The sequence below is a fragment of the Herpailurus yagouaroundi genome, unplaced genomic scaffold (assembly GCF_014898765.1).
Source record: "Herpailurus yagouaroundi ecotype Mexico unplaced genomic scaffold, PumYag 184, whole genome shotgun sequence".
NCBI classification, from domain to species: Eukaryota; Metazoa; Chordata; class Mammalia; order Carnivora; family Felidae; genus Herpailurus; species Herpailurus yagouaroundi.
In genome coordinates, this window is record NW_024412415.1 from 15,213,434 (window position 1) to 15,239,832 (window position 26,399).

At 37.4% G+C, this 26,399-nt stretch overlaps 1 protein-coding gene across 2 annotated transcripts in view; it reads right to left on the reverse strand.

The window, feature by feature from the left end:
* SECISBP2L (SECIS binding protein 2 like) overlaps nt 1–26,399 on the reverse strand; it is a 67,327-nt gene that overhangs the window by 17,183 nt on the left and 23,745 nt on the right. Inside the window, exons 8-14 of one of the 2 annotated variants that reach the window (XM_040492643.1) lie at nt 24,787–24,921; nt 23,002–23,082; nt 22,328–22,495; nt 22,059–22,200; nt 14,540–14,709; nt 13,488–13,620; nt 11,729–11,891 (exon numbers count right to left, since the gene is read on the reverse strand). In XM_040492643.1, coding sequence (XP_040348577.1) covers nt 11,729–11,891; nt 13,488–13,620; nt 14,540–14,709; nt 22,059–22,200; nt 22,328–22,495; nt 23,002–23,082; nt 24,787–24,921 — 992 coding nt within the window. The remainder of the gene's footprint in view (nt 1–11,728; nt 11,892–13,487; nt 13,621–14,539; nt 14,710–22,058; nt 22,201–22,327; nt 22,496–23,001; nt 23,083–24,786; nt 24,922–26,399) is intronic. The other variant, XM_040492644.1, reaches the window with a different exon arrangement.

The following is a 26,399-nucleotide window of genomic DNA, read 5'->3' on the forward strand; positions in this document are numbered from 1 at the left end:
ACCATGTAAGTAAATTTCCACTTCTGAATTATATTACATAGTAAGAAAAATCTAGGCCTGCCCTTCTTTAGTGGGGGGAAAAAATTCTCCATTTTTTTTCTGTATGTGAGAAATGTTTAAATAAGTAAATAAATGTGACACTACTTTGGAAGAGAAGATATAGGTGGACAGACTGAGGAAAGAATAACTATCAAAATTTGCAAAATTAAAGAATGCACTTAAAATGCATCAAAAATGTGGTTTTCTTCATTCTGTTTAACTTTCAAGCTATTTCATACACATGTAACAGTTTATCCTCAAGTGTTTCCTTTGCTCCACATCTATTATTTGACATTTAATCAACTTTCCAAATTCAGGCAAAAAGTATTAACTCAAAATCAACAGTATAAAGAATGGCAACAGAATAGGACGATCAAGATAGCAGAACAGGAAGATCCCAAACCATCTCCTGCCACAGACACACTAAATTACAACATCATATACAACTCTCTCTGAGAATGACTGAAGAACAGCAGAATAGCTCTTCAACAACTAAAGTGAAAAAGCCACACCAGGCAGGTAGGAAAGGCAGAAAAGGGGTCGAGTCAGGACCCACCTCCCCTGCTCAGTGACCCCAAGCAGGAGGGATATCACCAACACAGAGGCTATCCTCCCTAAGGAGCAAAGGGTTCAAATCATATATCAAGCATGCCCACTCTTCCTGCACCAGGAAGATGAGGCCCCATAACATCTGGCTTTGAAAATGTGTGGGGCTTAACTCCAAGAGAGCTAGAAAGCTAAAGGAAATGGAGATTCCTCTCTTAAAGGGCACAGGCACAAACTCACTGGCTATGCGACCTAGCACAGAGGCAGCAGTTTGAGAAGTGCCTGGGCCACATATGAAGATTTGCTAACTTTAGGGCATGTGCAGGAGGAGCAGGGATCTGTGGGAACTTTTTCCTGGAACAGAAGCACCGGCAGGAGCTATTTCTGTCACTTTTCTGATACTTTGCTAACACCGCTTGCCCTGCCTCAGCATTTCCCTGTGGACCCATCTCACCCAACATACTGGCCCCAAAAGGCATCCCCCTCAAAGTGGCTCCCACCCCACTACCTCTAGCAGGTAGCCTCAATCAGATCCCATTCCACCAGACTCGGTGGCCAGCCTAGGCCAGGTTCAAGGCTCCCTCTAAAACAACTCTCATGCCACAACACTCAGCCAAGTGGCCTTGACTGCGATGGGCACCCCCACAAAGCAGCTACTGCCCTGCCACACAGTAGGCATCTTCAGAATGGTGCCTCCCAAACCAGCTACAGCCCCGACCACCAAAATGCCTGCAACCATTACAGCAGGGCCTTTCAGCCAGGTGCATCTGAGGCCAAACCCACATATCAGTGTGAACCCAGCAGTCACAGCCCAACCATAACAAGAGGGTACATGCAGTCCACATAAGGGACGCCCTTGAAGTACCTGGTTCTGCGGACCAGGGGACGCTGTGCTTCAAGGCCCCACAGGATGCCTCCTACATTAGGCCACTCCATCAAAACCCTGAGACATAGCTAATATACCTAATACATCAAAACAAACAGCCAGGCAAAATGAGAAGACAGAGAAATATGTTTCCAATGAAAGAACAAGATAAAACCTCAGAAAAGAATGAAATAATTCAAAGTAGTGTTCATAAAGATGTTCACCAAACTCAAGAAGAATGGATGAACATAGTGAGGATTTCAACAACAGATACAAAATATAAAAAAGGACTAATCAGAGCAGAAGATAAAATGAGAAATACACTAGAGGAAATCAAAAGCACATTAGATGATGCAGAAGAATGATCAGTGATCTGAAAGACAGGGTAGTGAGATTCACCCACGCTGAAGAGCAAGAAGACAAAACAATTTTTAAAAATGAGGAAAGGGGCATCTGAGTGGCTCAGTTGGTTAAATGTCTGACCCTTGATTTCAGCTCAGGTAATGATCTCATGGTTTGTGAGTTCGAGCACCCATAGTGAACTCTGTGCTGACAGTACAGAGTCTGCTGGTGATTCTCTCTCTCTCTGCCCCCCCCCCCCCCAAAATAAACCTTTTTTTTTTTTTTTAAATGATAGTTTAGGAGACTTCTGAGACGACATCAGGCACACTAACATTCACATTATAGGGGTCCCATAACAAGAAAAGGGAGAGAAAGGAGTAGAAAGCTTATTTGAGGGAAATTAGGGCAGAAAACTTGCCTAACCTGGGAAAGAAAACAGACATCCAGGTCCAGGAAGCACAGAGAACCAAAAACAATATGAATCCAAAGAGATCCACACTAAAGACACATAACTAAGATGTCAAAAATTAAAGATCAGGAGATAATCTTAGAAGTCACAAGAAAAAAAACCAACTAGTTACATACAAGAGAACATACATAAGATTATCAATTGATTTTCAACAGAAACTTTGCAGGCAGAAGGGAATGGCACCATATATTCAAAGTGGCAAAAGGAAAAACCTACAACCCAAGAAATTTACTTGGCAAGATTACCATTCAGAATTGAAGAAGGAATAAAAATTTAAAGACAAAAGTTAAGGGAGCTCATCAACACTATACTGCCCTTATAAGAAATGTTAAAGGGACTTCTTTAAGTGGAAGAGAAAAAGCCACAACTAGAAATAGGAAAATTTTAAAAGAAAAAAAATCTCACTATTAAAAGCAAATCTATTGTAAAGGTAGTGAATCAATTACTTATAAAGTTAGTGTGAAGGTTAAAAACCAAAAGTAGTAGAATCAATGATATCTACAATATTTAGTTAAGGGATACAAAACTAAACATGTAAATAAAGTATGTCAAAAACAAAATACTGCAGGGTGGGGAAAAATGTAGTACTTTTAGAATGTACTGTTTTGTTTTTTTTTTAATTTTAGAGAGAGAGAACATGCACAAGTGGGGGTGAGGGAGGCAGAGAGAGAGAGAGAGAGAGAGAGAGAGGGAGATGAGAAACAGAATCTCCAGGAGGCTGCATGCTGAGCATGGGACTGACCCTGGAATCATTACCTGAACTGTAATCAAGTCCAACTCTTGATTTTGGTTCAGGTTGTGATCTCAGGAATCATGAGATCAAACCCCACATTGGGCTCTGCACTGAAAGCACGGAGCCTGCTTGGGATTATCTCTCTCTATGCCCCACACCTGCTTGCATTCTCTCTCAAAATTAGTAAACATTAAAAAAAAAAAGTCAGACGCACAGCTGACTGAGCCATCCAGGTGCCCCAGAATGTGTTTGAACTTAAGCAACATTAACTTAAATAAATTTACATACATATTATATATGAACTTCATGTTAAACAAACCAAAAGCCTGTAATAGATATACAGGAAATAAAGGAATCTAAACATAACACGAAAAAAGTTGTCAAATCACAAGGGAAGAGATCAAAACAAACAAAAAAACTACAAGAATTATAAAGACAACCAGAAAACAAAACAAAACAAAAATCACCAGTAAGTACATACCTATTGATAATTAAGTGTAAATGGAAGAAATATTACAATCAAAGACTCAGGTGGTTGAATGGATAAAAAAGCAAGACCCATCCATATGCTGCTTGTAACAGACTCAATTCAGACCAAAGACACATATGGACTGGAAGTGAAGAGATGGAAAAAGATATTGTATGCACACAGAAATGAAAACAAAGCTGGGTTAGCAATAGTTACATCAGACAAAACAGACTTTAAAACAAAGACTATACAAGAAACAAAGAAGGACATTAAATAATAGATGGATCAATCTAACAAGGGGATATAACATTGTAAATATCTATGTACCCAACATAGAAGCACCCACATACATAAAGCAGATATTTTCAGACACAAAGGTAAAAATCGATAGTAACACAAGAATAGTAGGGACTTTAACACTCCACTTACATCAATAGAGAGATCATCCAAAGAGAAAATCAATAAGGAAACCATGGCCTTAAACAACAGATTAGACCAGACAGACTTAAGAGATACATAAAGAACATTCTATCCAAAACAGCAAAATATACATTCTTAAGTGCATATGGAACCATCTTCAGGATGGATCACCTGTTTGGCCACAAAATGAGTCTCAATACATTTAACAAGACTGAAATCATATCAAGCATCTTTTCAACTACAATGGGATAGAATTAGAAATCAATTACAAGGAAAAAAAAAAACCAGAAAAAACACAAATGTGAGGAAAATATGAGGAGACCAAATAACATGCAAACAAATAACCAAGAGGTCAAAGAAATCAAAGAGGAAATAAAAAAATATCTTGAGTCAAATGGAAATGGAAATACAACTTCCAAAATCTATGGGGACAGAGCAAAAATAATTCTAAGAAGGAAGTTTATAATGTTATATAGGCCTATTCTAAGAAACAAGAAAAATCTCCAATAAACAATCTAACCTTACATATAAAGAAACTAAAAAAATAAGAACAAAGCCCAAAGTTAGCAGAAGAAAGTAAATAATAAAGATCAAAGAGGAACTAAATGAAATAGAGACTGAAAAAGAAACAATAGAAAAGATCAATGAAACCAAGAGCCAGTACTCTGAAAAGATAAACAATATTTATATAGACCTACATAGGATTATGGTAAGTGAAATAAATCAGACAGAGAAAAACTACCATATAATTTCATTTATATGTAGAATCTAAAAACCAGTGAACAAATAAAAAACAGAAACAGAACCATAAATACAGAGAATGAACTGACAGATGCCAAAGGGTGGCAGGTGGGAAGATGGGCAAAATGGGTGAAGAGAAGGGGAGATACCTGCTTTAAGGTATAATGGAATGGTAAGTCATAGGGATAAAAGGTACAACATAGGGAATATAGTCAACATTATATGATGACACGTGGTAGCTATACCTGTGGTGGGTGTAACAATGTAAGCTTGTCAAATCATTATGTTGTACACTTGAAACTAATGTAATAATGTATGTCAATTATACTTCAATTAAAAAAAAAAGAAAAAGATTTAAAACAAGGACAATCATAAACCTTTACCTAGAAGGACTACTCAAGAAAAAAAGAGGGGGCCCAATAAACAAAATCAGAAATAAAAGAGAAGTTACAACTAACACCACACAAATACAAAGAATTACAAAAGATCATTATGAAAAATTATACATCAATAAATTGGACAACCAAGAAGAAATGGATAAATTCCTAGAAACATAAAATCTTCCAAAACTGAATCATCAAGAAAAAGAAAATCTGAACACTGTTTACCAGTAATGAAATACCATCAATAATAAAAAAAAAAAAAAAAAAAAAAAAAATCCCAGCAAAACGTCCAGGACCAGACAGCTTCACAGGTAAATTCTACCACACACTTAAAGAAGAGTTAATACCTATCCTTCTGAAACTATTCCAAAAACAACAGTGTAGGAACACTTGCAAATTAATTCTATGCGATACCAAAACCAAAGACATTACAAAAAAAGAAAATGACAGGTTAATACACCTGATGAATATAGATGCAAAAATCCTCAACAAAATATTAGCAAACCAAATTCAGTAATATATTAAAAGAATCACACACCATGATCAAATGGCATTTATTCCAGAGATGCAGATATAATTCAATATCCACAAATCAACTGTCATACACATTAACAAAATGAAGGATAAAAATCATACAATCTTCTCAACAGATGCAGAAAAAAACATTTGACAAAAATTCAATATCCATTTATGATAAAAATTCTCAACAAAGCGGGTACAGAGAGAACATACCACAACACAATAAAGACCAGAGATGACAAATCCCCAGTTAATATCACACTCCACAGTGAAAAAAAATGAAAGCTTTTCCTCTAAGATCAGGAAAACAAGACAAAGATGCCCAGGCTTGCCACTTTCATTCAACACAGTACTGGGAATCTTAGTCACAGCAATCAGAGAAGAAAAGTAAATAAAAGGCATCCCAATTGGCATGGAAGACATGAAATTGTCACTATTTGCAGATGTGCAAATAGAAATTTGTTAGAAATTTCTATTCATTAGAAAACACTAAAGACCACACCATAAAACAATTAGAATAAATTATTTCAGTAAAGCTGGAGGATACAAAAGTAATATACAAAAATCTGTTCCATCTCTACACAGTAAAAAACTAGCAGAGAGAAAAATTAAGAAAACAATCCCATTTACAACTGCATGAAAAAGAAAAAAATACCTAGGATTACCTAGGAATAAATTTAACCATAGAGGTATAAAACCTGTACTCTGAAAACTGTAAGACATTGATGAAAGAAACTGAAGATGACATAAATTGAAGACAAACTGTGCTCACGGACTGGAAGAACCAATGCAGTCAAATGTCCACACTATCCAAAGCAATTTATAGATATAATGAAATCCCTATCAAAATACCAATGGCATTTTTCACAGAATTAGAACAAATAACCCTAAAATTTGTATGGAATCACAAAAGACCCAAAAAGCCAAAGCAAATCTTGAGAAACAACAAAGCTGGAGGTATGCTCCCAGATTTCAAACTATACTGCAAAGCTATAGTAATCAAAACAGTATGGAACTGGCATAAAAACAGGTCAACAGAACAAAGAGTCCAGAAATAAACCTACACTTTATTTGGTCATTCTATGACCAAAAAATCCGAGAATATAACAAATGGGGAAAAGACTGTCTCTTCAACAAATGGTGTGCAGAAAAATGGACAGCTACATGCAAAACAATGAAACCAGACTGCTTTCATACACGATATACAAAAATAATCTCACAATGGATTAAAGACCTAAATGTAAGACCTGAAACCATGGAACTCCTACAGGAAAAAAACATCAGTAAATTCTTGAACATCAGTCTTAGCAATTTTTTGGGTGTTTTGGATCTGTCTCTTCAGGCAAGGGCAACAAAAGCAAAAATAAGCATTTTTTTTGTTTTGTTTTCTGATGAGACTGTACCAAACTACAAATCTTTTACACAACATAGGAAACCATCAACAAAACAGCAACCTATTGAAGGGGAGAAGATATTTGCAAATGATATATAAGAGATTAATATCCAAAAAAAAAAAAAAATCAATACCCAGATTACATATAAGGACTCCTACAACTCAACATCAAAAAAACCCAAATAATCTGATAAGAAATGGGCAGAAGACCTGAATAGACATTCCAGAAAAGACATACAGATGGCCAACAGACACATGAAAAAATGCTCAACATCGCTAATCTTCAGGTAAATACAAATCAAAACCACAATGAGGCATCACCTCATGCCTATCAGAATAGTTACAATCAAAAAGAGAAGAAGTGGCAATCCCTATCAAAATAATACCAGCATTCTTCACAGAGCCAGAACAAACAATCCTAAAATCTGTATGGAACCAGACAAGACCTCAAATAGCCAAAGCAATCTTGAAAAAGAAAACCAAAGCTGGAGACATCACAATCCCAGACTTCAAGCTGTATTACAAAGCTGTAATCATCAAGACAGTATGGTACTGGCACAAGAACAGACACTCAGATCAATGGAACAGAATAGAGAACCCAGAAATGGACCCACAAACATAGGGCCAACTCATCTTTGACAAAGTAGGAAAGACTATTCAACAGAATAAAGACAGTCTCTTCAGCAAATGGCGCTGGGAAAACTGGACAGCGACATGCAGAAGAATGAACCTGGAAAAAGAAGGGGGCATACGGACTGGCCCCAGCCAGTTTGGGAGGATTTGGGGCTTCATTGCTGCCTGTTCTTGCCTCCCCAACATTTAAGTTTTGCAGGGAGGTTGGAGGGAAGGGATGGAGAGACCAGGAGCAGAGGAGGAAGTAATTAATTGGGCACGTGATTGAAGGAAAAGGGATGACAGTTCCTTTTCAGCCTGGCAATCACAGGGCAGTCCCCTCGTGGGGCGCTGGTGGCCCATGTACTTCTCACACCCAGGTGGCCAAGTGGGCGTTGAATTGACAAAATGCCAGACAGAATAGAGCTTCTGCTGCTGTCATCATCCCGTTGTTGACATTATCCTTTGCATCGTTTCTAGGGCACCTTCTAGCTTACTCAGCACTTGTCCATCCACCATTTCATTTTATTTCATGGTAGATTACCATGTTTATATGCCATTTGGTGTGTGTGGCAGAGGGGGGCTGGGAATTGCTCTTCTCTACTGCTGCTCCTGACTCTACCTCACTTTTCTACCTTCTGAGGTGAACTGGGTAGTTATTATTAGCCTTGTTTTACAGGTAAGGAAACTGTATGAGCATACAGATACGAGCGCTTCAGTCACTTGCCGAAGGTCGCACAGCTCATATGGGGCCAAGCCAGGAGTTCGGTTTGTAGGGTTCTCAAACTAGCTAAGGTGGCCATGAGGCCACATGCCGATCCCTTGTCAGAACCTGTGCAGGGTCTGCCCTGAACCAAAAAGCCTTTTGCTCTACATTCTATACCAGGTAAAAGTAGCCTCTAGGCCTGAGGGAATAGTTCTCATTAGCAGATCTGGATTTTCTCCTTTCCTATGTTTTGGGGACACCCCACCCACCCCGCCTTTGGCTCCTGTTATGAACTGAATTGTGTTCCCTCAAAATTCCTAAGTTGAAGCCCTAACTCCCAACGTGACTGTATTTGGAGATGGAGCCTTTAAGGAGGTAAGAAAAATTTAAGGAGGACGTAAGGGTAGGACTCTATTCGAACAAGACTGGCATCCTTAGGAGGAGGAGGAGACACCAGGACGTTTTCTTTCTCTACACATACGCAAGAGAAAGGCTGTGTGAGGACAGCTAAGAAGGCAGCCATCTGCAAGCCAGGAAGATAGGTCTCACCAGAAACCAACACTGACAGCACCTTGATCTTGGACTTGCAGCCTCCAGAACCATGAGAAAATAAAAGTCTATTATTTAGCTAAATAGCCAAAGCAATCTTGAAAGAAAACCAAGGCTGGAGGCATCACAATCCCAGACTTCAAGCTGTATTACAAAGCTGTAATCATCAAGACAGTATGGTACTGGCACAAGAACAGACAGACCAATGGAACAGAATAGAAAACCCAGAAATGGATCCACACACGTATGGCCAACTAATCTTGGACAAAGCAGGAAAGACTATTCAGTGGAATAAAGACAGTCTCTTCAGCAAATGGCGCTGGGAAAACTGGACAGCGACATGCAGAAGAATGAACCTGGACCACTTTCTTACACCATACACAAAAATAAACTCAAAATGGATGAAAGACCTCAATGTAAGGAAGCCATCAAAATCCTCGAGGAGAAAGCAGGCAAAAACCTCTTTGACCTCAGCCATAGCAACTTGTTACTCAATACATCTCTGGAGGCAAGGGAAACAAAAGCAAAAATGAACTATTGGGACCTCATCAAAATTAAAAGCTTCTGCACAGGGAAGGAAACAATCAGCAAAACTAAAAGGCAACTGACGGAATGGGAGAAGATATTTGCAAACCACATATCAGATAAAGGGCTAGTATCCAAAATCTATAAAGAACTTATCAAACTTGCCACCCAAAAAACAAATAATCCAGTGAAGAAATGAGCAAAAGACATGAATAGACACTTCTCCAAAGAAGACATCCAGATGGCTAACAGACACATGAAAAAATGCTCAACATCACTCATCATCAGGGAAATACAAATCAACACCACGATGAGATACCACCTCACACCTCTCAGGATGGCTAACATTAACACCTCAGGCAACGACAGATGTTGGCAAGGATGCAGAGAAAGGGGATCTCTTTTGCACTGCTGGTGGGAAAGCAAACTGGTGCAGTCACTCTGGAAAACAGTTTGGAGGTTCCTCAAAAACCTAAAAATAGAACTACCCTATGACCCAGCAATTGCAGTACTAGGTATTTACCCAAGGGATACAGGTGTGCGTTTCGAAGGGGCACATGCATCCCAGTGTTTATAGCAGCACTGTCAACAATAGCCAAAGTATGGAAAGAGCCCAAATGTCCATCGATGGATGAATGGATGAAGAAGATGTGGTGTATCTATACAATGGAGCATTACTCAGCGATCAAAAAGAATGAAACCTTGCCACTTGCAACTATGTGGATGGAACTGGAGAGTATTATGCTAAGCGAAATTAGTCAGAGAAAGACAAATATCATATGACTTTACTCATATGAGGAATTTAAGATGAAAAAACAGATGAACATAAGGGAAAGGAAGCAAAAATAATATAAAAACGGGGGCAGGGGGGACACAACATCAGAGACTCTTAAATATGGAGAACAAACAGAGGGTTACTGGAGGGGATGTGGGAGGGGGGAATGGGCTAACGGGTAAGGGACACTAAAGAATCTACTTCTGAAATCATTGTTCACTATATGCTAACTAACTTAGATGTAAATTAAAAACAATTTAAATAAATAAATAAATAAATAAAGGCAAGAAGCATTGGTGAGGATGTGAAGGAAAGGGAACTCTCATGTACTACTGGGGGGGAACAGAACTACCATACAATGTAGCAATTCCATTTCATGGTATTTACCTGAAGAAAACAAAAACATGAATTCAAGAAGATATATTCACCCCTATGTTCACTGCAGTATTACTCACAATAAACCAAGACATGGAAGGAACCTAAGCGTCCACTGATAAATGAATGAATAAAGAAAATGGGGGTGTGGCTATGTGCGGAATATTGTACATTGTGTATGGCATATTATTTAGCCATAAAAAATAATGAAATCTTGCCATCTGCAACAATGTGGATGGACCCAGGGAATATTATGGTAAGTGAAATAAATCAGAGAAAAACAAATATCATATGATTTTACTTATATATAGAATCTAAAACACAAAACAAGTGACCAAAACAGAAATAGATTCATAAATAGAGAATAAAATTGTGGTTGCCAGATGGGAAGGGAGTGGAGATACAGCTGAAATAGGTGAAACACGAACTTCCAGTTATAAAGTGAGTACATCACGAGGATATAAAACACATCATACAGAATATAGCCAATATTATTGTAATAACTTGGGTGACAGATGGTAACTAAGACTTCTCATGGTGATCATTTCATAATGTATATGATGTCAAATCACTATATAGTACACCTAAAACTAATTATCATATTGTATCAACTACACTTCAATTAAAAAAAACAAAGGAATAGAACAAACCATTATGGTTTGGATTCATACTGATTTTCCATTCACCCTGGGATTCTTTCATATGTCATTTTTAAATGTAAAATAAATCCATCTATACAAATGTTAAAATCCTAAAATCCTTCATAGGAGTAACTTCTAGTTCAAGATTACTCACTGATGGGCATTTTAAAACAGAAATATTTGCTTAAAAACAAACAGCTTCATGTAATATGATTACTTCATGGAACGGGGTCTTAGAAACTTGTAATTTATTCGTTACACAGGGTTTTTTTCTGAAAGGCCAATAATATAAACAAAAAAGCAAAATCATTTGAGGAGGAAAAACTTCCTATTAAGGCACTGTATATGTAAGATATAAGAAGTCAAATTTCCAGGTTTATTTATAAACACTACTTGATATAAAAAGAATATTTACTATGAAATCACTTTCATATGAACACTGATAGCTGATAGAAGTCAAATGCTTTAAGTACAATAAAACTAGCTGCTAAACATAATTTGAAGGAAGAACTTAAATATCTTTGAAGTGCTGCATGCTCCACCCATCAAGTAATGACAATACTGTATTCAGAACTACAATCAAGATACTTAAACTATTCAACCTCAATAATGAGGCTAAAACTTACTCTCTAAATCTTTTGCTGTGGATTTTGGTTATTGTAGAAGATGCCATCGGACTGCCTATCCCAGAACTAGCCGGAGAGCCTTGTGACACAGGTGTCATACAGTATGGAGAATTCTGACTTGCTGGAGAGAGCGAAGTATCACTGGGCATGCTCAGTCCAGTATCTGTGGAGATGTGGGGTGAAGGGAAAGAATTTAGAAACTTTAAATGCTGAAAAGCTATCTACTGATCAATGCTTAGAATGGCAGCTGTCGTTTGTATAACTTCCAAATTCCCCAGAAGCTAACGAGTTGGACATTGTTTGTATCACAAACATTTCTCATATACTACAAAAATGAAGTCTTCCTATTATCTCTTAAAACATACTCTTAAAAACCAAGTACAGCCGAGCCTGTAAGTCTCTACAGAAGAGAGGAGAGAAAGCCAAATGATCTAAAACATGTATTCTTAGAGGATTTAAACTGAAGAACAAAGGTAATAACTTTTGAACCTCTTTCCAGATCATATTACCCATCTCCTTCGTCTCAATTTTTTCACCTATTTCTTAGAAATACATTTTTTAACTGTCTACAAATTCCCATTGCTGCTGGCAGTGATGAATTCTACCTCACTCATTCTCTCCACACCACTCCTCATTTCTTCAGACACCACCCCAGTTTCTCTCTCATTTGGTCTTTGCTTCTGTGCTCAGGCAGCCTCATTCTTTAGATATACCACCTCTTGATTTCACTGCCCCCTTCATTTACTGCTTCTTTCTTAAACAGCTAAATTCAAGAAATGAGTTATTTTTTGTACTCCAGTCCACTAATTAGCAAAGTCACACATGTATCTTATCTCCCTACCAATGATAAGCTTTTTGGAGCAGGACAATCCATTCTTTATTACATTTCCTGACCTTCTACCCCCAACCCAGTTACTGAAGTACACATGGTAAGTGTTCAATAAACACTTGAATGAATGTTGAATTCATCCATTTTTGAATGAATGGATAAACCTAAATACAAAGGCAAGGATATTTAATTGAGAGAAAAGGGGAATGCTAGCCAAATATGTCCTGGCTGAACAATCTTTAGAAGCACTCATTTTTCTACACAATGGAACACTACCAGTTAATATGTGGAAATCAGAGTTGAATGTGTTGCAGAAAGGAATACACATATACCAGCAGAAAAGGGGACCTAGCCAGGGATCTCTTTAAATCTTTCTTCCACAGCAGTAAAAATATCAGAAAGAATGTGCAGTTTTGCTGAGGTCCCATTCAAAATGATATGTGCTGGCTACTGTATGGGACTATATCTTATTGATCAACTGAATTCTGTACTACAAAAGGCTTTGTAATTCTTTACTCATTGTGGTATATGTATTAATTCATAAAAGCAAGAAAGAAAATCAACAAAAACAATTCAATGAAAAATAGTCCTGTGACAAAAATAGCTAGTAGTGTTCTAGATACGAAAGAAGACAAAATGAAAGAACTAGGAGTTACATAAGATACATTGGTGAGATCATAATTATTAGTGTATACAACAAATTCAGGACTCAAGCCTCAAAAATGCCACAGTTCTGCTATATAACACCTGCCCCTTCCCCCTGTTAAATATCTCCCTATAGAGGCATCTTCAAAACAAACCACTCTCAAAAATAAAGAAATCTACATAAAATATGGAGCATATCCTCCAATTAGGATAATAACTAGTGATGGCTTATTAATTAAAATACTCTGAACCATTCCACGAGAAGGGAGAAAGGGACAATCTTACCTTCCTGGGAAACAATCTCCTGTGGCAAATCATCAATAAAATCTAAGTGCATTTCTATTGGTTCCGCAGATCCCAAAAGGTTGTGGTCCACAGTTAAACGGCCCTTCTTTTCCTCTCTTTCTTTCAAAATAACCTAAAAGTCATTACCAATCTTTAATTACTGATCACTCTTTAAGAATGTATAGAATGAGTAAAATGTTCACTATTACACAGATACAGTTCACTTAAAAATGGACATGAGGAGTTTGGTTGGCTACATGTTTAGTTGGCTACAAACAAACTGGCAAAAAAAAAAAAAAAAAGTAATTTTAGGCCCTGTAGTTGAAAAAGGTACCATATCCAAAATAAAGGAAGGCAATTATGCTGTATAATGCTACAGCTATCAAACCACATCTGCTTCACGCTTTAACTCCTGATTGACAAACTAGAGTTTCACAAAAATGGATAAAATAACAAGTGTGGAAACCAGATCATACAGTTTAACATTAAATTTACATTTTGCAGTTTTCAATTATTTGGACCTGGATTATCTCATTCTGCTCCTAACAATACTGAGTTAGGGGCACCTGGCAGGCTTAGTTGGTACAGCATGCGACTCTGGATCTTGGGGTTGTTGAGTTCAAGCTCCATGCTGGGTGCAGAGATTACACCCACAAAAATAAAATACTGAGTTAAACAGAGCAGATATTATCCCAACTTATAGATGAAGAAGATAAGGGTAAGAAAGGTTTGCCTAAAACTATATAATTTAGTACCAGAATCTAGGGCTTCTGATTCCTACAGTCCAATGTTTTGGATGCTAAATGTTTAACTTCTTTTGCTTTTTTTTAACCTTACAGAAAGAATTCATCCTCCAGGGTTTTGTTCAATATAGAAAGATAATCATGATGCTGATGATATCCCCAACTTTCAATTAACTATTCATCATAAAGATATACACCTATAAATATCTCATAACAATCTGTTGGCTAAAATGCCACAACTACTTTTGCAAAACATTTTAAATCCTTAAATTTAACTTGTAAAATAAACATCTCCAGGTTTCGGTTTACCTTTTTAAGTGCTGTGGGTCGTTTTAGTTTAGCAATTTCCTTTTCTTTTCCTTTCTTTGCTTTAGAGGAAGTAATGTCCAAAGAATTAAAGGATGTCAAACATGGCTGACTTTTGGTTAAGGGTTTTCTGTTAGTAGAGTCTTTAGTGTGAAAAGAAGCTGCAGTGACCACTAAAAACAAACAAGAACATTAGCTTTACTATTACAGCCAGCGCCGCATACAATGAACATTTCTAATGATAAATCTACAAGAACATCCTCTTCTTGTGGGAGAATAGACATCATAATAGTAGGAGTAATACAGGGCCATGCAGTATCTCTCAGGTACAGCTTTTATGCATCTGTTTAACCTCCATAAGATAAAGATGACAAAGCCAATGCAGGTAACTAATTTAGCAATCCAAAGCAGGGACAAATAAATTATTAGTTCTACTCCACAGCAGCAAGCCTCAAGCATGGCAATTCTTTGCAACTGGTCTCCAGGCAGAACCACTCTACCTCTGCAATTTCAAAACTTTGCACCTCTCCTTATTCCTACGGAATCTTACATAAGAATCACCCTTACATAGGGCACCTAGGTGGCTCAGTCTGTTAAGCTGACTTAAGCTCAGGACACGATCTCATGGTTCATGAGTTCAAGCCTGGCATCAGGCTTTCTGCTGTCAGCACAGAGCCCACTTCAGATCCTCTGTCTCCCTCTCCCTGCCATTCCCCCATGCGGGTGTTCTCTCTCTCTCTCTCAAAAATAAACATTAAAAAATATATATAAAAAAAACCATCACCCTTTTATATGAAATAGTCTATCACTCCTCATTTCCATCCACTAGTGAAGAGTGATCTTCCCCTTTGGCTGCACTCTCAGTACTATTCAGCAGTTCTTTTACACCTGATTGATACCCTCACCCAGTAGTGGTGACCCAGTCCTTTAGCAGTCCGAGGACCTTATCCTCAATCCTCGTGCTCTAGCAGCAAAGCTCTCCTATTACTCCCCTGAGAAGCTGCTGTCCAATATAAACGGATATGCCAGGCACCTGGGTTGTTCAGTTGGTTTAGCATCCAACTTTGGCTCAGGTCATGATCTCGCAGTCCATGAGTTCGAGCCCCATGTCAGGCTCTGTGCTGACAGCTTAGAGCCTGGAACCTGCTTCAGAGTCCATGTCTCCCTCTCTCTCTCTCTGCCCCTCCCCTGCCTGCACTCCCTCTCTCTCTCAAAAATAAACATAAAAAAACATTAAATGAATCAGCGCTCCTGTATCCTTTGAATAAATTCCTAGTAGTGCTATTGCTGGGTCGTAGGATAGTTCTATTTTTAATTTTTTTGAGGAACCTCCACAAGGTTTTCCACAGCGGCTGCACCAGTTTGCATTCCCACCAACAGTGCAAGAGGGTTCACTTTTTTCCACATCCTCACCAGCATCTGCTGTTTCCTGAGTTGTTAATTTTAGCCACTCTGACCGGTGTGAGGTGGTATTTCATTGTGGTTTTGATCTGTATTTCTCTGATGATGAGTGATGTTGACCATCTTTTCATGTGTTTGTTGGCCATCTGGATGTCTTTTTTGAAAAAGTGTCTATTCATGTCTTCTCCCCATTCCTTCACTGGATTATTTGTTTTTCAGGTGTTGAGTATGGTAAGTTCTTTATAGAGTTTTGGATACTAACCCTTTATCTGATAGGTCATTTGCAAGTATCTTCTCCCATTCCATCAGTTGCCTTTAGTTCTGTTGTTTGTTTCCTTTGCGGTGTAAAAGCTTTTTACCCTGAGGAGGTCCCAATAATTCATTTTTGCTTTTAATTCCCTTGCCTTTGGAGATGTGTCAAGCAAGAAATTGCTGTGGCTGAGGTCAGAGGTTGTTGCCTGCTTTCTCCTCTAGGGTTTTGATGGCGTCTTGTCTCACATTTAGGTCTTTCATCCATTTTGAGTTTATTTTTGCGTATGGTGTAAGAAAGTGGTCTAGTTTCATTCTTCTGCATGTCACTGTCTAGAGACTGTCTTTTTTTCCATTGGATACTCTTTCCTGCTTTGTCAAAGATTAGCTGGCCATACATTTGTGGGTCCAATTCTGGGTTCTCTATTCTATTCCATTGGTCTATATGTCTGTTTTTGTGCCAATACCACACATACTGTCTTGATGATTACAACTTTGTAGTAGAGTCTGGGATTGTCATGCTTCCCACTCTGGTTTCCTTTTTCAATATTATTTTGGATATTTGGGGTCTTTTGTGGTTCTATACAAATTTTAGGATTGTTTGTTCTAGCTTTGAGAAGAATGCTGGGGCAATTTTGATTGGGATTCCATTGAATGTGTAGATTGCTTTGGGTAGTATTGACTTTTTAACAATATTTATTCTTCCAATCCATGAGCATGGAATTTTTTTCCATTTCTTTGTGTCTTCTTCAATTCCCTTCATAAGCTTTCTAGAGTTTTCAGCATACAGATCTTTTACATCTTTGGTTAGGTTTATTCCTAGGTATTTTATGGTTCTTGGTGCAATTGTAAATGGGATCAATTTCTTGACTTCTCTGTTGCTTCATTATTGGTGTATACAAATGCAACCGATTTCTGTACACTGATTTTGTACCCAGCGACTTTGCTGAATTCATGTATCAATTCTAGCAGCCTTTTGGTGGAGTCTTTCGGGTTTTCCATGTAGAGTATCATGTTGTCTACGAAAAGTGAAAGTTTGACTTCTTCTTTGCCAATTTTGATGCCTTTTATTTCATTTTGTTGTCTGACTGCTGATGCTAGGACTTCCAACACTATATTAAACAACAATGGTGAGAGTGGACATCCCTGTTGTGTTGCTGATCTCAGGGGGAAAGCTCTCAGTTTTTCCCCATTGAGGATGATATTAGCTGTGGGCTTTTAATATAGGACTTTTATGATGTTTAGGTATGTTCCTTCTATCCTGACTTTCTTGAGGGTTTTTACTATGAAAGGATGCTGTATTTGTCAAAATGTTTTTTCTGCATCTATTGACACAATCATATGGTTCTTATCCTTTCTTTTATTAATGTGATGTATCACACTGACTGATTTGCAAATACTGAACCAGCCCTGCAGTCCAGGAATGAATCCCACTTGATCATAGTAATTCTTTTCATATGCTATTGAATTCAATCTGCTAGTATCTTGTTGAGAATTTTTGCATCCATGTTCATCAGGGATATTGGCCTATAATTCTCCTTTTTTTTGTGGGGTCTCTGGTTAGGGAATCAAAGTAATGCTGGCTTCATAGAATGAGTCTGGAAGTTTTCCTTCCATTTCTATTTTTTGGAACAGCCTGAGAAGGACAGGTATCAACTCTGCTTTAAATGTCTGGTAGAATTCCTAGGGAAGCCATCTGGTCCAGGACTCTTATTTGTTGGCAGATTTTTGATAGCTGATTCAATTTCTTCACTGCTAATGGGTCTGTTCAAACTTTCTATTTCTTCCCATTTGAGTTTTGGTACAGTGTGAGTGTCTAGGAATTTGTCCACTTCTTCCAGGTTGCCCAGTTTGTTGGCATATAATTTTTCATATAATTCTCCAATAATTGCTTCTATTTCTGAGGGACTGTGATAAATCCATTTTCATTCGTGATTTTATCTATTGGGGTCCTCTCTCTTTTCTTTTTGAGAAGTCTGGCGAGGGGTTTATTAATTTTGTTTATTTTTTCAAAACAACAGCTCTTAGTTTCATTGATCTGTTCTACTGGGGGTTTTTTTGTTTTTCTGTTTTTGGATTCTATATTGTTTATTTCTGCTCTGATCATTATTATTTCTCTCCTTCTGCTGGCCTTGGGGTTTCTTTGTTGTTCTGCTTCTAGTTTCTTTCAGTGCGCTGTTAGATTTTGTATTTGGGATTTTTCTTGTTTCTTGAAACAGGCCTGGATTGCAATGTATTTTCCTCTCAGGACTGCCTTTGCTGCATCCCAAAGGGTATGGATTGTTGTGTTTTCACTTTCATTTGTTTCCATATATTTTTTAATTTCTTCTTTAACTGCCTGGTTCACCCCTTCATTCTTTAGTAGTATGTTCTTTAACCTCCATGCATTTGGAGGTTTTCCAAAAATGTTTACAATAGCATTTTCAACAATAGCCAAATTATAGAAAGAGCCTAAATGTCCATCAACTGTTGAATGGATAAAGAAGATGTGGTTTATGTATACAATGGAATACTACTTAGCAATGAGAAAGAATGAAATCATGCCATTTGCAGCAACACAGATGGAACTGGATGGTGTTATGTTGAGTGAAATAAGTCTGTCAGAGAAAGACAGATATCATATGTTTTCACTCATATGTGGATCTTGAGAAACCTAACAGAAGACCATGGGGGAAGGAAAGGAGAAAAAATAGTTACAAACAAAGAGGGAGAGAAGCAAACCATAAGAGACTCTTAAATCTAGAGAACAATCTGACAGTTGATGGGGGTGGGGAAGAGGGGAATATGGGTGATGGGCACTGAGAAGGGCACTTGTTGGGATGAGCACTGGATGTTGTATGTAAGCGATGAACCACAGGAATCTACCCAAAAACCAAGAGCACACTTTACACACTGTATGTTAGCCAAAGTTTTATATATATAAATTAAATGTACATGCCACCTGAGAGGAGGCGGAAGGTATCCTAATTCCTGTTCACTGTGTATCACCACTGTGTATCACCACCTCTCCTCTTAATCCCATCTCAGGGGGCGCCTGGGTGGCTCAGTTGGTCAAGCTTCTGACTCTTGATTTCAGCTCAGGTCATGATCTCACAGTTTCATGAGTTCGAGCCCCACACCAGGCTCTGCACTGACAGCGTGGAGCCAGCTTGAGATTTTCCCTCTCTGTCTGACACTCCCTTGCTCATACTGTTTCTCAAAAATAAATAATAAATAAAAATCTTTAAAAAAGAAATCCCATCTCAGGATTAATTTCCCAAGGATCTTGCTCTACGCATTTACGCATTTCCCTTTCATCTTTCAAGGTCTTCCTCAACCCCCAACTCTTTTCCCTATCTCCCAACAAGAAGCTAAATCTTCTGTATATAGAAGAAAGAAAAACAAAAAACAGACAAACCAACAAAACCATTCCCCTGACTGGCTTCCCCTCACGCTAAAGTACTATCACTCCCCTTTCCTCCCTTACTAAACTTCTCAATAGTCTGCTTTACCAGTTATTTACACTGATGTGGATACTATCTAATTGTAGCTGATTGACAAGGTAAGCTTAGGATCCTTCTATGTGGCCATTTTCCCCAGAGGTCCTGAAGAGTCTGCTTTCTGGTCTCTGTCCTACCCATGTGCTCACAAATGCTATGGTCAAGATCACATACAAGCTTGCAATCACTAAATCTAATTCTTCTTGCTGTCCTTTAAATCTAAGCACACCACAAGACTTTATCCTTGAATATATTTTCCTAACTTTTCTTTCCCCTAACAACCTTATGTATTTCCAGAGCTACACTTCTATCTCTCTTTGAAACTCACTGACTTCTTAACCTAAACTGCACATAACTACAATTTAAATAGGCACCATCAGGATATCCCTAACCAGCATTTCAAACACAATAGGGCTGGAGTCTGTTCTTCCCAACAAAAATTCTTCTTCCATGATCCCTGTTTGCTATCATTATAATCACCACAATCCTCCAACGAGGAGTGTTTGGAGTCCTCTTTAACCTGTTTCACATTCCATCAGTTAAAAAACAAACACACAAAACCCTATCAATTCCTCATAATCTTTTGACATACCTACCATAGTCTCACTCTTTTCTTGGACTTCCCAAGAAAGTCCATTTTTTTGCAATCAGTACTTTCTCATTTAAACACTGGTGACAGGTTAGAGGTTAATCTCATTTCCATCTGACAAGAATTATACTCTCCCTTCAAAGCCCAATCCAAATGTTATGATATATGAAGTGATTTATAACATCCTCCCCATACCTCTCCGTTGACTATTATAAATCACTCTTCTCTTCTGAAAGTTCATAAAACTTTGCTGGTATCCTTCCTAAGGCACTGCTCTTTATTAGTTATTTATGTATGTCTTTCTCCCCAACTAGATTATTAACTTTTTCATCTTTAATTCCACAGTCCTTGACATGCTTTCCATGTAAATATTTACAGTTGTATAAATTAACATGTGCTAAATAAATCAAAGTTATAACAATAAAGCCATCACAGGTTAACAATCTCTTCTCCACAGTAATTAGTTAACATTTATTGAGTGATTATAACCCAGATACTCTTTTGACCACATTACATGTACCATCTCATTTACTCTTCAAAACAACCCTGAAGTAGGTACTATCAATACCTCCATCTTAATGTCAGGAAGTAACTTGCCAAGGAAATACACAGAAGAACAGATTTCAAACCTAGGCAACTCAATTCCAAAGCCCCTGCTTGTTGCCATGAGGCCATACTGCCTCCAGAATACTGCTAACTGTCAGTTCCACTGCTATAGTCCTTTACTCTTTCAATGAGATGTAATTGCCTCTCTCTCCAACTCAACAACATGCAACTCAAAAGCTCAGTACATATTCAATACTATTTTTACTAACAGTTACTCAAAGCTAAGGTTTATACTGGACACGTAACTAGCTGTAGGTATAAACATTCTGCACGTAGAACTAAAGTTATATTCTGTTAATTATCTTCTTGTCTAAAGACAGACCCTTTACATAGGAACAGAAGAAACAGAATATTCAATTCTGCGTCTTAACATCTGCTTTTTGTTGGTGCCTTTCCCCTTCCTTTATCTTACTTCTCTTCCTCTCTAACTAAGGCTATGAAAAGAAATAAGGGAACACATAAGAACTGCTGAATTTTAAATCTGATAAGGTTTGCTAAAATATACATTACTGTTTCAGTAGAAAGCCAAATCATTCATATTCTCTCTCTCTCACACACATACACACACCTTGATCAAAATTCCTATGTTTCCCATTATCCAATTTAAAAGTTATAAAGCCAAATTAGTTGTGATTCTTATTTCAATCTCTGAGGAAGAAAAACATTAGCTGGTTCACAATTACACCTACTGACATTTGTACAGAGACCCGAAGGACCTGAAAGAACAAACCACACATTGATGAATTCCGGGGAAAGGAAATAGTAAGCACAAAGATACTGAGCTAGGAGCATGTTGGGTGTGTCTGTGGAACAGCAAGGGGGCTGACTGGCTACAGCAGTGTGTGCCAGAGAGAATGGTGATGGGGGCAAAAAGGTCACAGGATCAGCTAAGATGTGGCTTTAGTCAGGACTCCAGCCGTACTCCAAGTGAGATCAAGAGCTACTGGAGGGTTCTGAGTAGTGGAGTGATATAATCCTATTCATATTTTTAAAAGATCACTCCTTTCAAGATAGAGTGCAGTTATAGCAGGAGGGAAAGGTAAGTAACAGGAGGCTACTACGATGCAGTACAATGATAAGGGTAACAGAAGAGCTGGTGAGAAGACTCTGGATTTTTTAGATATATATAATTTAAATTAACAATATTCAAAATATATTACCAAAAGCAAACAGAAAATTCCTCAAATAATGACATCACCTGTATATGACAGAGGTCTGGTATTAGTAATCTGCCGTGCTTTCATCGCTTGTTGTTGTTTTTCCAGAGCTGCTAACATGTCCCCCAAATCTAGCTGCACAGGTGTTTTATTCTTTTTTCCAGCTGCCTTTGATAAAGCTTCCTGCAAGGTAATATGAAAACATTTATTTTTTGTGACAGTATGAAAGTGTGGCAATTTATGATGATTATATTTGTCTTTCTGTCCCCAAGTCTACCAATTATATTTGTTCACAAAAATGAATAAATACCTGTAGTTTTTTTTGCTCCATACTTATTTCTGAATATTCTTGAGCCGTGGCAAGGGCTGCTGCTAAAGCTTTCTTCTTCTGACTTTTTGCACGTTTAGGAACGGAAGTTGTAATGGGAATTGGAGTCTGCACTATATTGATTGGTGAGTTTTCAGGTAAATCATCCAACTAAGATAACCAGACAAAAACACTGTTACTGATTCCACAAAAGACTACCTTAAGGAAAGACAATCCAGAATATGGGGTGTCCTCCAGTATAACTGGACAGGACTCTTTGAGAATTCAATGTCATAAAGAACAGAGTAAGATGATGTGATCATTCCAGACTGGAAAATAATAGAGACAAAACAGCTTACTGCAATTGGTGATGCTTGTCTGGATCCTGGCCTGAAAACAAAATAACTCCCAAGTAAGTCAAGTTTTCCAACAAGTACGCTGTATGATCATTTAATTAATGGCGTTGTCTTGTCTGTAACAGAACTATGGATTTTATAGGAAAGTGTCTTTGTTCTGGCAATGCTGAAAATAAGTATGAAGTACTAAATACATGGTTTCTTGTCTACCATGCTGCCCCCCATGTCTTTATACTAAACTATAATACTTCTTTTCAACATAACCGTAGTTCAAAAGATGTTCAAGTTATTTTGCTTATCTTTTTAAAAAGGGCCACTTACTACTTTTGAAGAAAGTTTCTGTTGAATAGTATCGTCTTTAGCATTTCCATTCTCGTTTAGCTCTCGAAATCCATCTTCATCCTGAAACAGTTCCACATGTTAAGTAAAAGCAGTTCAAAGCAATAACCTCTTAAGAAAAACATTTTACAATGTTGAAGGGTAATAAAAAATGGGCAAGTAATTTTTTAAATTCTAAAAGTAAACTATTTAAAGTCAGTCTTAAAAAGGAAATCTCATCTCTCATGTTACAATACAACTAATTTCATTATTCAACAATGGGGGCATATCTGCACACGTCCACCCTTTGGATTTCTATATCTACCATACCATTTTTATTAGTTCTACTTAAAAAACAAAAAGTTTATTAATGTGTCTTGAGAGAGAGAGAGAGAGAGAGAGAGAGAGAGAGAGAGCGCGCACACGCGTGTGTGAGCAGGGGAAGGGCAGAGGCTGAGAGAGAGAATCCCAAGCAGGCTCCGCACTGTCGGACTCGATCTCACAAACTGTGGGATCATGACCTGATCCCAAATCAAGAGTAGGGCACTTAACTGACTGAGCCATCCAGGTGCCTCTAATTAATTCTACTCTTAAAATGGGTAGGCAATTGGAAAGAAATTCAAAAAGGATTTTATCACATGTCAGATAATTTGGAAAATATTTTCAACAGATGGCTTAGTATGAATTTCGTAAATATATTCCCTGTCCTGCAATACTACACACACCTGTCAATAAGGTTAAAAAGCTAATAAAATTTTTTTTAAACCCTATTCAAAGTAATTTCTTCACCAATCTCCTCCTTTACAGTGAAAATTATACCTAATACCTTTAACTAAATACAAGGATGGAACCAATTACATGGTTAAGTGCAAATAATAAATCTGTCACATGTACTGTTCTTCATAACTGAATAACATAACTCCCAAGTCCTTTAGGTCAATTACTAAGTTTATCTAACATATTATTCATCTCGAGCCTCTGGCCTCAAGCACATTTTCCAGTTTAATTTCCATCTATTGACCCATTTTATAGAAACTATGATCCAAAAAAAAATGACTTATTCAAATGAGTTATGGGGGATGCTGTTCACCATGTTGACACAACCAAATTCTACCCATTCTTTAAAATCTGTTCCAATGGTTATCTCCACCCTATTACAAACTCAAAGGGATTTGTCCTTCCCTTCAATTCCGACCACACCCAAGCATTAGGTATGCAGGCATCTACGTTTCTCTGCTGTACAGCAACCTCCCTAAGCCTACTATGTTTATTCAATGTATCACTCATAGCACCTTATTTTACACATATAACAGGCCTCCAATAACAGCCATATAGACAAATAAACAATAAAAATATGGCACAGACTTTCTGCCTAGTACAGCAACTAAAATAGCTTTGTTCTTCTCTAAGATTCTCCCACCTAGCAGCACAAATTAGCTAGACTAAACCATCCAAATCTAAAAAACTTGACAAAGAGACTAAACAATAATAAGAAAAATTAGGGAGAAAGTTTCATAGTAGGTTAACCCACGTAAAAACAAGTTTTACCTCTACATGTTACCTCAAAATACTCATAACAAAATTTAGAAAAATAAACATTAACGAAGTTAACATTATACTATATATATACATCCAAGACAAAAATGAATCAGTACGTCTATGTAATTTATAATCTAATATCAGAATCATGTGTTAAGATATAAAAAGTACTTATCATAATGTAAGAAAATTAATTTCTTAATGGGAACATTTGCTATGACAGTTTATAAATAGAGCCTAAAAAAATACCTCAAAATATAAAGACTCAGAATTTGAGTCGCCTCTATGAGATTGACTGGTGTTTAACTGCTTATTATCTTGTCTCTTTTGCAAATTCTGTCTTCTTTCTGAGGAAGTACTATGTCCTCGGCATCTGAATCCAACCTAAGTAAGCCCCAGAAGGAAAAAATATATGTCTTATTATTTTAAGTGAACATTTACCTGAAATATAACACACAGAAAAGTACACAAAAGTAACTCAACGAATTTTCATAAAGTGCATGATTTATTATAAAATTTACATAATTTATTTTGACAAAATATTAAAATGTGATAATGCAAGTTAGATTCCCCCCCCATACATGAATGCTGATCAGCTTTATTTATAATAGCTGAACACTGGAAAAACCCAGATGTCCTTGATTGGGAGAACAGTTAAACTCACTGTGGTACATCCACACTACAAAGCAAAACTCAGCCACCAAAAGGAACAAACGATTGACATACTCAATAATCTGGATGAATCTCCAGAGAATCACACAAGTGAAAAATCCAATCCTAAAAGGACTATATGAGTTCACTTATAAACATTCTTGAAATGACAAATTATAGGAAGTGGGAAACAGATCAGTGGATTCTAGGGGTTAATGAGAGGCTGGTAGGGAAGGTAACAGGAGTGTGGCTACAAAAAGGAAAAACATGAGGGAACCTTGCAGTAACAGATCTGTTCTGTATCTTGACTATATCAATATCAGTATCCAGGTTGTGAGAATGGACTACAGTTTTGCAAGATGTTAGCATGGGGACAAAGTGCACATTACCTTTTTATTAAACTATGATAAGTCTTCTAATATCTGTGGTTTTATTAAAAAAGAAAGAAACAATTCCTAGGAAAGGTTAAAAATTAAAACCCTTATTTACAAGAAAATAGATTTAGGAGAATAAAATTTTCCTTCAATGCATAAATCATCATCCCATTAACAAATCTGTGAAATGTTCAACTGTCATAAAAGCAAGATTAAGAATCTTAAGACATTTCAAGGGGGGGGCCCCCCCCCTTATGCCACTGCAGCCAACATGAAATGCATCTCTTAACCAGGACACTTAGAAGATGTGAGAAGTATCTTCATTACCAGTTACCAAAAATTCTAACAATAAACAGAAAATGAAGCAGATCTGGACCAGAAGGTACTAATATACAGGCTTTGGATGATGAAATCAAAGTATGCACACAAAGACCTGGAACCACCTAGCAATTCCCATGCTATGCAACTGGTCTAAAAAGACTTGCTGATAAATGGATTTTTTTTTTTTTTTTTTTTTTTTTTAAGAAACAGAATTTTTAAAGGCGGCTGGGTGGTTCAGTCGGTTAAGTGCCCAACTCTTGCTTTCAGCTCAGGTCATGATCTCACGGTTGATAAGATCGAGCCCATGTCAGACTCCAGGCTGACAGAACTGAGCCTCCATGGAATTCTCTCTCTCCCTCTCTCTCCGCCCCTTCCCACTCTCTCTCTTGCATGCATGCATGCTCTCTGAATGAAAGAAAGGAAAAAAGAAAAGGAAAGAAAGAAAGAAGGAAAGAAAGAAAGAAAGAAGGAAAGAAAGAAAGAAAGAAAGAAAGAAAGAAAGAAAGAAAGAAAGAA